Raw genomic sequence first — 13,758 nt, forward strand, 5'->3', positions numbered from 1 at the left:
CTGGGAGAGTGCCCACAATTCCCCATTGGGATTCTGATCTTCAACATATTTGGAGGGGTGGATGCTGAGCAGAGATCAGCTGCTTCACCACAGGGAGGAAGGGAAGGAAGAACATAGGAGGAAGGAGGGAAGAAGGGATTCAGCTCCTAGCATCCTGCTCAACAGTAGCATTGGCAGAGGCCTAAAATCAGGTTGCTTGTGTGTTTGCTCAGTGTATGGTGCATATCTTGGGCAGGCCTAACAAAGAGAAAGGAGGTAGGAAATTACAACAAATTAACACAAGTGTTTTATTTATAACTGTTACAATTTGCACAACATAATTGTTCAAGTCTGTTTGTTCAAAAAAAGACTTAGTCCGTAAACTTGACATTATCTGTTCAACACAACAGGCTAAACTCCATGATTTAAGATAGAGAGAGCACATTAATCAATAGACTGTATAAAAAGCCAGTATCATTTACAGAAATTGTATTTCAGACCCTGAGTCTGGCCCCCACTACATGAATAAATTGGGATGACAGTACCTGAAAAGCTTGAGTAATTATCCAAATCATACTCATTTACATGATTTATTCGATCTACAAAAAAGTATGAAGAAATCTCTGGTTTCGTATTAGCGCATGGGAAAGAACACATTCGGCTCCTTTACCGGTTGTCTTCAACAATAATGATCCTTTTAGGATAGGTGTCAAAGTCCACAAATATATACCGAAAGTCATACCTTCCACTTTCAGGGTTCTGCAATAAAGAAAACAAGACAGATTTGTTTTATAATTAACGTGCATTTTGTCTTCTCTCATCTATAGTAATGAGGAGCAGAAAACCAAATGGCTCTGTAGTCTGTGTTTGATGCCTTTTTGGAATGGTTTTGATTCTTTTTCTGTCAATATGGAAATTAACTGAAAATTCACTTTAAAAGTGAAACATTCTGTTCAATCGCAAGCTGAACGCGTTATTAAAATAGGTTTGCTGGCTTGTTCCTTTTTTAAAAATTTGTTCCCGAGATGTGGGTGTCGCTGGCAAGGCCAGCATTTATTGCCCATCCCTAATTGCCCTGGAGAAGATGGTGGTGAGCCACCTGCGATTTATTCTTATTATTGTTTCTTGTAGCAGTTTGTTACAACTGAGTGGCTTGCTAGGCCATTTCAGAGGTCAGTTAAGAGTCAACCACATTGCTGTGGGTCTGGAGTCACATATAGGCCAGACCGGGTAAGGACAGCAAATTTCCTTCCCTATAGGGCATCAGTGAGCCAGATGGGTTTTTAACGACAATCCAGTTGTTTCGTGGTCACGATCACTGATGCTAGCTTTTTATTCCAGATTTATTTAATTAAGTAAATTTAAATTCCCACAGCTACCATGATGGAATTTGAATTCCCGTCTTCGGAATATTAGTCCAGACCTCTGGATTACTAGTGCAGTAACATAACCACTATGCTACCGTTACAGATAGACAACATCACTGAGACATTTGAGAGCTATAAGCGTTCAATCTTCTCACGGTGTTTCAAAGAAAAGAGCCCCCTACATTCGAGAGTTAAGGTTTTTAAGAAGCTGTAGATTTTAAAAGGAATGATAATCCTGTGGGCATTTTATTCCAAATCCACTTTTTAAATTTTTACCTTTGCTCATTACAAATGACAATGTTATTATCCACTTCTTCTCAATTCCAGTTTGCAGTTGGAATCTATAATTTAACAGACGCAAGTGGACTAAACATTTTCAAAAATGTGATTACAAATTTTTTTATTTTTTTTTAAAGTCATTTTTTTTTAAGAAAGCTTCTAAATCCCCGTTCTTCAGTCTGCATTGATTCATGTTTCTGCCACCAACCTTCTCCCAGAGCTCTGCTAATGACTGGTCGCTGAGTTACCACTTAAGCCTGGAATGCCCCACCCAGTGTTCTCCGGCCTTGCCTCCTCAGGAGACATCACAGCCTCCAGTGAGCATAGTCCCCTCCTTCTACCTCGGCTCCAGGCACCTCAGATCAGAAACTGTGCAGAGTAGGGGCACTAGCACAGCTTCTAACTGTTCTGTGACACTCACCATTGCTGCTTCAAAACCCAGCATCAAGCTGTTGCCAGCATTTTTAAAAATTTGTATCTTGGGATGGGGGGAGGGGGGGGGGGGGGAAACAAAGCATTTTTAAAGAAAAAAACTTGGAGACCAAAAATGAAATGAAGTTCTATAAAACAATAGAACAAACAGCAGCAAAAAAATAACCTCTTTTGCATCCAAATGCACTGTTCCTTTTATGGGCTCAGAGCCCTCAATGTAAAATTTGAGTTGCATGTGCTTCACACCATCCTTCATGTATTCAATGTGGCTGAAAGACAGGAATGCAAGATTACATCTCAAGATTGAAGTAAGGATATAAGGAATAAAAGAACAAATGCGCATTTAGATAGCATCTTTCATATCCTCAAGATGCCCCAAAATACTTTGCCACCAATGAATTACTTTTCAAGTGTTGTCACTGTTGTTTTGTCGACAATCAAAGAAGCTAATTTGCACACAGCAAGATACCATAAACAGCCATGAGATGAATGAGTCTTTTTTTTTGGTGGTGTTGGCCAGAATACCAGGAGAACGCCCCTGCTTCTCTTTAAAGTTGTGCCATGGGATTTTTCTACATCCACCCAAGCAGGTAGACGGGGCATCGGTTTAACGTCTCATCCGAAAGACGGCACCTCCGACAATGCAGATGTCCCTCAATATTACTCTGAAGTGTCAGCCGAGATTATGTTCTCAAGTCCCGAGAGTGGGACTTGAACCCACAACCTTCTGACTCAGAGACAAGTGTGCTCCATCATCATCATAGGGCTACCCACTGAAGAAAAGGCTGAAAAGATGAACAGATACTTTCATAAGGAATCTTATACTCAAACACTTCAGCGAAACAAATAATCTGGCCCACTCTCGTTCTAGGACATGCTCCAAACAAAAATTGTCCCAGGAACTAATTTGAAATGAAGTCAAATTGAAGGATTAGCTTCTGAAATAACAATTAAGCCAACCCCTACAACAGTCACCATAAACAATGTCCCCTGTGCTCATGCAATAAAATGCGGAAGTAACATACTTCTCCAGAGGATAGTATTTTTTTTTAAACTAAGAAATCTAGATGAACAGCCAAAGCCTGGTTGCCATCACTATTACAAGAGAGATCAGATTGCGGTAAACTAGGAAATAGTGATTAAGTGGCATCCAGTTTGTGGCTTAAAATGGTACGTTGTAGGAGGAGCAGGAGAATGAGAAAATTATGACTGAACCATCCTCAACTGCTGCTGCCAGTTGTGGGAAAGCCAGACATTGGCTGGTTCCCATGCTAAGCCGGCCCACAAGTCGGGCCTGCGGGGACAGCGGGCAGGAATTATTTTTGTAAGCCCCGGAGGACCACTCCTGCTCCACTGGAGCCCACAACAATATACATTTCCTGAGCGGTCACTAGTACACTCTTTAAGGACTACTGGTTAGACTGCTCATTTCACTACTTTAAAGGTGTTATATAAACACAAGTTGATGTTGTTGTTGGTTAATGTCTGGTACAAACATGCATGGACCACACCCCGCCTGTTTGCATCTCCAAGTTGCCGTCGGGGTCCGACAACCGGCGTAGGGTCCCGATTTGCATGTTCAAGCAACCTTCCACAGGAAGCAGGCGGGCACGTTCTCGGCCATTTACAGGCATCATAGAAACATAGAATATAGGTGCAGGAGTAGGCCATTCGGCCCTTCGAGCCTGCATCACCATTCAATAAGATCATGGCTGATCATTCACCTCAGTACCCCTTTTCTGCTTTCTCTCCATACCCCTTAATCGCTTTAGCCGTAACGGCCATATCTAATTCCCTCTTGAATATATCGAATGGACTGGCATCAACAACTCTCTGCGGTAGGGAATTCCACAGGTTAACAACTCTCCAACTGAAGAGGTTTCTCCTCATCTCAGTCCTAAATGGCTTACCCCTTATCCTTAAACTGTGTCCCCTGGTTCTGGACATCCCCAATATCGGGAACATTCTTTGTGCATCGAACCTGTCCAGTCCCGTTAGAATTTTATATGTTTCTATGAGATCCCCTCTCATCCTTCTAAACTCCAGTGAATACAGGCCCAGTTGATCCAGTCTCCCCTCATATGTCAGTCCTGCCATCCCGGGAATCAGTCTGGTGAACCTTCGCGGCACTCCCTCAATAGCAAGAATGTCCTTCCTCAGATTAGGAGACCAAAACTAAACAATATTCCAGGTGAGGCCTCACCAAGGACCTGTACAACTGCAGTAAGATCTCCCTGCTCCTATACTCAAATCCCCTAGCTATGAAGACCAATATGCCATTTGCCTTCTTCACCGCCTGCTGTACCTGTATGCCAACTTTCAATGACTGATGTACCATGACACCCAGGTCTCGTTGCACCTCCCCTTTTCCTAATCTGCCGCCATTCAGATAATATTCTGCCTTCATGTTTTTGCCACCAAAGTGGAGAACCTCACATTTATCCACATTATACTGCATCTACCATGCATTTGTCCACTCACCTAACCTGTCCAAGTCACCCTGCAGCCTCTTAGCGTCCTCCTCACAGCTCACACTGCCATCCAGTTTAGTGTCATCTGCAATCTTGGAGATATTACACTCAATTCCTTCATCATGTGGTCTTGGCATTAATGAGGAGGATGAGGTGCCTCATCCCAATCTCCAACTGCCAGCCAGCAGTTGAAAATTGCTTCCTTTTATTTTGTTTTTAAATACACGACCACCGGACGTCTCAAAGCGCTTTACAGCCAATTATGTAATTTTACAATGGAGTGTAGTCATTGTTATAATGTAAGAAAAGCAGCAGCCAATTTGCACACAACAAGCTCCCACAAACAGTAATGTGATGACGACCAGCTAATCCATTTCAGATTTGTTGATTCAGAGAGAAATATTGGCCAGGACGCCAGGGATAATTCCTCTGTTCTTCTTTGAAATAGTGCCATAGGATCTTTTACACCCACCTGAGAGAGCACACGGGGCCTCAGTTGTACGTCTCACCCGAAAGACGGCGCCTCCGACAGTGCAGCACTTCCTCAGCCGTGCACTGGAGTGTCAGCCTAGATTGTTGCGCCGACATCCCTTGATTGGGACTTGAACCCACAACTTTCTGACTCGGAAGCAACTGTGCTACCCACTGAGCCAAAGCGGACACTGTAAAGGGACAGCTTTCAGTGCACACTCGATCCACAGCACATGAAGGCATATAGGTTTTGCCTCTCGTTAACTGAAAACTAGAATTAAAATGGTACCATTGCAAAATGCCCTTTGTTTTGAGATTAAGACTTCTGAATCTTGCTCAAGTGTCCTCACACCAAACAACACTGCTGAACCAAGACGGTTTGTGACCGGTTCTACAATAACTTTCATTTATATAGCACCTATAACGTGCTTCAAAGGGACGTTATCAGATTAAAATGTCAATGACCCACATAAAGGAAATATTAGGACAGGTGATCAAAGGCTTGGTCAAAGAGGGAGGTTTTAAGGAGTGACTTAAAAGGAAGAGAGGTAGATAGGCGGAGAGGTTTAGGGAGGGAATTCCAGAGCTTAGGGCTCAGGCAGCTGAAGGCACGGCCACTGATGGTGGGGCAAAAGAAATTGTGGATGCACATGGAGGTCAGAATTGGAGGAACGCTGAGATCTCGGAGGGTTGTATTCATAGAATTTCACCAATGATACTGAAGCCATAGACAGATGGGGGTAATTTTAACCAGTAGTGATAGTGCAAACTGGGTGATATCAGATCGGCTGCATGTTATACATCTCTCCTGATTTTCCTTTCTATTAATATCAATGGAAAATCAGGAGGGATGTAGAATGGTCACCGATGGAGAATGAAACAGTTAATTCAGAGACCATGGTCCAGAACTTAAAAAAGGGTAACTTTGAAGGTATGAGGCGTGAATTGGCTAGGATAGATTGGCGAATGATACTGAAGGGGTTGACTGTGGATGGGCAATGGCAGACATTTAGAGACCGCATGGATGAATTACAACAATTGTACATTCCTGTCTGGCGTAAAAATAAAAAAGGGAAGGTGGCTCAACCATGGCTATCAAGGGAAATCAGGGACAGTATTAAAGCCAAGGAAGTGGCATACAAATTGGCCAGAAATAGCAGCGAACCCGGGGACTGGGAAAAATTTAGAACTCAGCAGAGGAGGACAAAGGGTTTGATTAGGGCAGGGAAAATAGAGTACGAGAAGAAGCTTGCAGGGAACATTAAGACGGATTGCAAAAGTTTCCATAGATATGTAAAGAGAAAAAGGTTAGTAAAGACAAACGTAGGTCCCCTGCAGTCAGAATCAGGGGAAGTCATAACGGGGAACAAAGAAATGGCGGACCAATTGAACAAGTACTTTGGTTCGGTATTCACTAAGGAGGACACAAACAACCTTCCGGATATAAAAGGGGTCGGAGGTCTAGTAAGGAGGAGGAACTGAGGGAAATCCTTATTAGTCGGGAAATTGTGTTGGGGAAATTGATGGGATTGAAGGCCGATAAATCCCCAGGGCCTGATGGACTGCATCCCAGAGTACTTAAGGAGGTGGCCTTGGAAATAGTGGATGCATTGACAGTCATTTTCCAACATTCCATTGACTCTGGATCAGTTCCTATGGAGTGGAGGGTAGCCAATGTAACCCCACTTTTAAAAAAAGGAGGGAGAGAGATAACAGCGAATTATAGACCGGTCAGCCTGACATCGGTAGTGGGTAAAATGATGGAATCGATTATTAAGGATGTCATAGCAGTGCATTTGGAAAGAGGTGATATGATAGGTCCAAGTCAGTATGGATTTGTGAAAGGGAAATCATGCTTGACAAATCTTCTGGAATTTTTTGAGGATGTTTCCAGTAGAGTGGACAAGGGAGAACCAGTTGACGTGGTATATTTGGACTTTCAGAAGGCTTTCGACAAGGTCCCACACAAGAGATTAATGTGCAAAGTTAAAGCACATGGGATTGGGGGTAGTGTGCTGACATGGATTGAGAACTGGTTGTCAGACAGGAAGCAAAGAGTAGGAGCAAATGGGGACTTTTCAGAATGGCAGGCAGTGACTAGTGGGGTACCGCAAGGTTCTGTGCTGGGGCCCCAGCTGTTTACATTGTACATTAATGATTTAGACGAGGGGATTAAATGTAGTATCTCCAAATTTGCGGATGACACTAAGTTGGGTGGCAGTGTGAGCTGCGAGGAGGATGCTATGAGGCTGCAGAGCGACTTGGATAGGTTAGGTGAGTGGGCAAATGCATGGCAGATGAAGTATAATGTGGATAAATGTGAGGTTATCCACTTTGGTGGGAAAAACAGAGAGACAGACTATTATCTGAATGGTGACAGATTAGGAAAAGGGGAGGTGCAAAGAGACCTGGGTGTCATGGTACATCAGTCATTGAAGGTTGGCATGCAGGTACAGCAGGCGGTTAAGAAAGCAAATGGCATGTTGGCCTTCATAGCGAGGGGATTTGAGTACAGGGGCAAGGAGGTGTTGCTACAGTTGTACAGGGCCTTGGTGAGGCCACACCTGGAGTATTGTGTACAGTTTTGGTCCCCTAACTTGAGGAAGGACATTCTTGCTATTGAGGGAGTGCAGCGAAGGTTCACCAGACTGATTCCCGGGATGGCGGGACTGACATATCAAGAAAGACTGGATCAACTGGGCTTGTATTCACTGGAGTTCAGAAGAATGAGAGGGGACCTCATAGAAACGTTTAAAATTCTGACGGGGTTAGACAGGTTAGATGCAGGAAGAATGTTCCCAATGTTGGGGAAGGCCAGAACCAGGGGACACAGTCTAAGGATAAGGGGTAAGCCATTTAGGACCGAGATGAGGAGGAATTTCTTCACCCAGAGAGTGGTGAACCTGTGGAATTCTCTACCACAGAAAGTTGTTGAGGCCAATTCACTAAATATATTCAAAAAGGAGTTAGATGTTGTCCTTACTACTAGGGGGATCAAGGGGTATGGTGAGAAAGCAGGAAGGGGGTACTGAAGTTGCATGTTCAGCCATGAACTCATTGAATGGCGGTGCAGGCTAGAAGGGCCGAATGGTCTACTCCTGCACCTATTTTCTATGTTTCTATGATTCCATATTACCCAATTTGCACTTTCAGTAAGAGTTAAAATTACCCCCAAGATGTCCTAAAGCCATCCATCCAAGGTGACTCTCCCTCCAATATTTCCTCACTCCTCCTGCAGAAACCCCTGGCTTCTCCACTTTATCGAGGCATGATTTAAGATAAAGAGCTCAGCACAGAGGATGACAGTAAATCTATATTCTATAGGTGTTCGGGGGTAGTAGATTGGAAGTCAAATATATCAGCCAGGAGCTCCTTATTGCAGAGTTTGCGGAGGTAACATTGCTCGACTCTGCCCCACCTCAGCTCATCTGCTGCTGAAACCCTCATCCAATTACCTCTAGACTTGACTAATCCAACGCACTCCTGGCCAGTCACCCAGCTTCCACCCTCCATAACCTTAAATTCACCCAAAACTCTGCTGTCCGAGCCCTAACTCACACCAAGTTCTGTTCACCCATCACCCATGTTCACTGACCTACATTAGTTCCTGGTGGAGCAACATCTTGATTTTTAAAATTCTCATCTTTGTTGTCAAATCCCTCCATGGCCTCGCCCCTCCCTATCTCTGCAATTTCCTCCAGCCCCACAACCATCTTTCCCACCCGCTATATCTGCACTCCTCCAATTCTAGCCTCTTGCATATCTCCAATTTTAATCACTCCATCATTGGTGGCCGTGCCTTCTGTTGCCTTGGCCCCAAGCTCTGGAACTCACGGCTTGAACCGCTCCGCCTCTCTTTCCTCCTTCAAGACACTCCTTAAAACCTACTTCTTTAACCAAGCTTATGGTAATTTCCCTATTAAGTCCTTTTATGGCTGTGTGTCAATTTTTGTTTAGTAACACTCCTGTGAAGCGCCTTGGGACTTTTTACTACATTAAAGGCGCTATATAAATACAAGTTGTTGTTGAAGTGGAAGCAAAAACTATCTTCCAACTACCAGAAAAATTACTTAAAAAACAAATGCCTTCTTTATTGACATTCCTTAATTTGTTAAACACTACCCGAGGCCCATAACAATCTTAGTATATATCTATTCTTTAATTTACCTGACATGTCGTCTTCTACCCCGTCGTGATGTTTCTCCATAACCTTTTATAGGTTCTCCCAATGCTCCAATTATCTGTGAACACAAGTTGTTTTTAAATCTAAATATTTAGATTATAACCAATGTTACAAGACTTTACAGTGGTGTAATTACAAACTCTGTTCCATATTCAGTGCAAATAAAGTGTGTTATAACCTGGCTTTTATATGCTAATCCATCACTTAGCAAAGGAACAAACTAACACTAAGCAGCAACATGGATTTAGCAGGAATTTGCTTCCATAAAGAATGCGTGCTGTATATACGGATACTTGTACATTGTATAGGCAGAGGAGGCACACTAAGCAGGCACATACACTTCTAATATAGCTCTGTAATTATTTTAGCAGATATATAGTAGAGCAACATATGCCAGCTCCTCCACCAGCAACACAGCTTGTCTTACTCAAGTAAATATTATCTCTTCAGCAAATGTGAGCATGCACATTCAAACAGGTTTACAGCACATCGGAATGTGACTGGTCATGCAATTATTGATGAGCTCGGTACCACAGGGGAGGCAGGCAGCAGTGAGGGTTTACTCGGGGCCCTGAAATTGGACAAGTGTACAAAACAATTAATGCAAAAGCAAAATACTGCGGATGCTGGAATCTGGAATAAAAACAGAAAATGCTGGAAATCTCAGGAGGTCAGGCAGCATCTGTGGAGAGAAAGCAGAGTTAATGTTTCGGGTCGATGACCCTAATGCATTCTGTAGAATTTTCTCTCCACTATATAGCGGAGGCATTAACCCAGTTATTTTAAATGGGTTAGCGTCACTGTTAAAATAGCAGAGAGAGGAATTTCAATCAAATGTGTTACGTGTTTGTACATAATAGGGGTAACTTCAGGACCCCACTGTGTGCTGTGTACTTGGGATGGAATGTGTCTGATATATTGTGGCACAAGTTTTCATTATTAAAAGAAAAAATTGGGCATTATTTTAATTAATAGTGGCCTAGTGGTTATGATATTGGACTAGCAACCTAGAGGTTGAGAGTTCAAATCCCATGGCAATATTAAATTCAATAAGAAATACCATTTTAATTAATGTGGTTTGGTTCATTCTCTTCCATTGTGAGACTGGTTAAGTAGTAAACATGTGTCCTTTTATTCTCTTCTGTTCTTTTTCTCCACCTTGAAGTCCTGCGAAAGAATGAATTAGAATCAGAAATATGATGACACTAAATAACCCATCGAGGATGCGGTGAGAAGGAAGAACACCTACTATACTGTATTTTGAGCTCAGACAAGAGAGGAGGTTTAGAAGACCAATGACATTGTGTACAGCATTGATAAATTGAGAAAAGTAAAGTTGTGACAGGGAGAGAGAGAATTTGAAGGCCAAAGAAGGGAAGAACTGATGAAAATACAGTTTGAACATTTAGCTGGTTAAAGGCGAACAGGGAAAAGCCTATCTAACAACTGCTGCACTCAATTCTGGTCAAATAGAGAACCAGAGGACACAGATTTAAGGTGATTGACAAAAGAACCAAAGTCAACACATGAAAAAACTTTTTTTTTTTTTTAAAACACAGCAAGGGTTAGGATCTGGGATGTTAGGGATCGGTGCTGGGGCGTCAACTATTTAATTCTATATTAATGACTTGGATGAAGGGAATGAGTGTAATGTAGCCAAATTTGCTGACGATACAAAGATAGGTGGGAAAGCAAGTTCTGAGGAGGAAACAAAGAGTCTGCAAAGGGATATAGATAAGCTAAGTGATTGGGCAAAAATTTGTCAGATGGAGTCTAATGTGGGAAAATGTGAGGTTATCCACTTTGGCAGAAACAATAGAAAAGCAAATTATTATTTAAATGGACAGAATGCTGCAGTACAAAGAGATCTGGGTGTCCTCGCACATGAAACACAGAAAGTTAGTATGCAGGTACAGCAAGTAATTAGGAAGGCAAATAGAATGTTGGCCTTTATTGCATGGGGATGGAGTATAAAAGTAGGGAAGTCTTGCCAAAACTGTACAGGGTATTGGCGAGGCCACACCTGATGTACTGCATCCAGTTTTGGTCTCCTTATTTAAGGAGGGATATACAGGTACAACATCCGAAATCCTTGGGACCCAATTCGTTCCGGTTTTTGGGCTTTTCCGGATTTCAGTCAAGAAAATCAACCTGAAATCCGGAATCCTCGACCGAATCCATGCTGGGTTTTCAGCAGCAAGGTCTGAAATCTGGCAAAACCCAAAATCCGGCACAGAATCAGTTAAGGATTCTGGATTTCAGACTTGATTTTCTTGTCTGAAATTCAGAATCCTCGACTGAATCCATGCCAGATTATGAGTTTTCAGACAATAATTATGTATTCTGGTCGACTCCATCAGCTATGCGCAAAATGCCCATTTTTCGGACAATTCCGGGTTTCAGAGTTCCAGATTCAGTACGTTGCACTGGAAGCATTTCAAAGAATGTTCACTAGGTTGATTCTTGAGATGAAGTGGTTGTCTTATGAGGAAAGGTTGAGCCTATACTCATTGGAGTATAGAAGAATGAGAGATGATCTTATTGAAACATAAGATTCTGAGGGGGCTCAACAGGGTAGATGTTGAGAGGATGTTTCCCCTCGTGGGAGAATCTAAAACGAGAGGCATAGTTTTAGAATAAGGGGTCGCCCATTTAAAATGGAGATGAGGAGGAATTTCTTTTCTCAGAGGGTCGTAAATCTGTGGAATTCTCTGCACCAAAGAGCTGTGGAGGCTGGGTCATTGAATATATTTAAGGTGGAGATAGACAGATTCTTGAACTATAGGGGAGTCAAGGGTTATGGGGAACAGACAGGAAAGTGGAGTTGAGGCCAAGATCAGATCAGCCATGATCTTATTGAATGGCGGAACAGGCCCGAGGGGCCAAATGGCCTACTCCTGCTCCTATTTATTATGGTCATATAGAATGTACTGCCTGAAATGCTGGTGGAGGCATACTCAAACACAGCTTTCAAAACGGAGGTGGATAAGCACCTCAAATAAAAATTTTTGCAGGGCTACGGGGTAAGGGCGGGTGAGTGGGACCAGCTGAAATACTCGTAGAGAGCCGGCACGGTCTCGATGGGCTGAATAGCCTTCTTCCGTGCTGTACCCTTTCTATGATTCTATGATAATTCCTTTCTTCAAGGTGCTAAGCTAGTATTGCAGAGACTTCGAAAATCCTCTTTGCTGCTCTGTGGGAACAGGTTACAAATTGCTTCACAGAGCAGTAATTTTGCTGAAACGGAAATGAAAAAATTGCTACTGCTGTTGTTAAGATGATGTATTAAGTCTGAAACATCATCAAGCCTGGACACAGTTGTAATCTTTGTGGAACTATTTTAAGTGTGTCCTATAATGGCTGTATGGATATTTGATAATCATCAAACAACCATCAGCTTGGACAGGCAAGGGTGCTAGTTACAGGGAAAATACAGGCTCTCAATGCTCAATCTTGTTTATTCTGCCCTTCTCGGAGGAGCCCGCTGAAAGCAGATAAAACTCATTCAAAGTTGGAATCCAGTCAACACCAGAGTAGAGGCTTACAGTTAGAGAGATGGGAAGTTAAGCACCTTAACTGAGTTTGCGTAATTCTGTATTACACCGGTATATTGCAGTTTAAAGGGTGCAGTATTTTAATCTGAATTTTCTTGTCAAATTTAGAAATAAAACTGCATTTGCTCAGGAACAGAGCATTTAAAAAACTTGAACTATTTCACCCTCCCTTAAAGTATCCCACCTTTTCTGTTTTAGAGAAACTATACCAAAAATTAACTTTTACATCAGTGCCAAACTATTTCCATGTCATTATCGGGGGGGGGGGGGGGGGGGAGAAAGGAAAGAGTGAAATTGGTCTTGCACAATTGCACAAAACTTTCAATAGAGAGTTGGTAAAGAAAGAACGTGCATTTATATAGCGCCTTTTACCTTAGGATGTCCTAAAGTGCTTACAGCCAATTAAGTACTTTTGAAGTGCAGTCAATGTTGTAATGTAGGAAATCCGTTTTGCACACTTCCTTATTTTCTTTAAAAAAGAAAATCGGGTATCATGTAAATCAGATTTCCGATTCTCTATCGGCCATCTCGTGTGACTGCCCATGACCAATTTCACTCCACAGCGTCCTGTGTACCAAGTCTTCTCCCTTCATCTTGGCTTCCACCTAATTGCCGTTGTTTCTGGTCGAAAAAAATCTGCTCAAATATATGGCAACAGGGATTGTTCCATGCAAAATACTTGGCATAGTCCGTGTGTTTTCTTTCAATACATAATTCACACCTCCATTTGGCAGGGACACTGCTCAGCGAGAGAAAACAAGATAAATTTCAGCTCTGGGATCACGCCACAATGGGAAAGGGCCCTGTGGGGGGGTGTCATTTACTCTGATAGTCTTGGCATTTCACTTAGTTTAAACTCTGGTGCTACAGCCATCTGTTCAGACATTTCTCATTTAAAAAGAGTCAGAAATCAAACCTTAAAAAGGAATAAGGGGCTTAAATGTTTTCAATACAAAAGATAAAAAGCAAAATACTGCAGACGCTGGCAATCAAACAAAAACAGAAAACGTTGGAAACACTCA

General features: G+C 42.5%; 1 protein-coding gene across 1 annotated transcript in view; it reads right to left on the reverse strand.

Moving 5' to 3' along the window:
- Window positions 1–291: 291 nt before the first annotated feature.
- The window catches only part of timm21 (translocase of inner mitochondrial membrane 21), a 33,091-nt gene continuing 19,624 nt past the window's right edge, over window positions 292–13,758 (reverse strand). The window contains exons 4-6 of the mRNA XM_070872489.1: window positions 9,167–9,240; window positions 2,224–2,326; window positions 292–738 (exon numbers count right to left, since the gene is read on the reverse strand). Coding sequence (XP_070728590.1) covers window positions 646–738; window positions 2,224–2,326; window positions 9,167–9,240 — 270 coding nt within the window. The 3' untranslated portion in view covers window positions 292–645. The remainder of the gene's footprint in view (window positions 739–2,223; window positions 2,327–9,166; window positions 9,241–13,758) is intronic.

The sequence above is a fragment of the Pristiophorus japonicus genome, chromosome 1 (genome assembly GCF_044704955.1).
Source record: "Pristiophorus japonicus isolate sPriJap1 chromosome 1, sPriJap1.hap1, whole genome shotgun sequence".
NCBI lineage: Eukaryota > Metazoa > Chordata > Chondrichthyes > Pristiophoridae > Pristiophorus > Pristiophorus japonicus.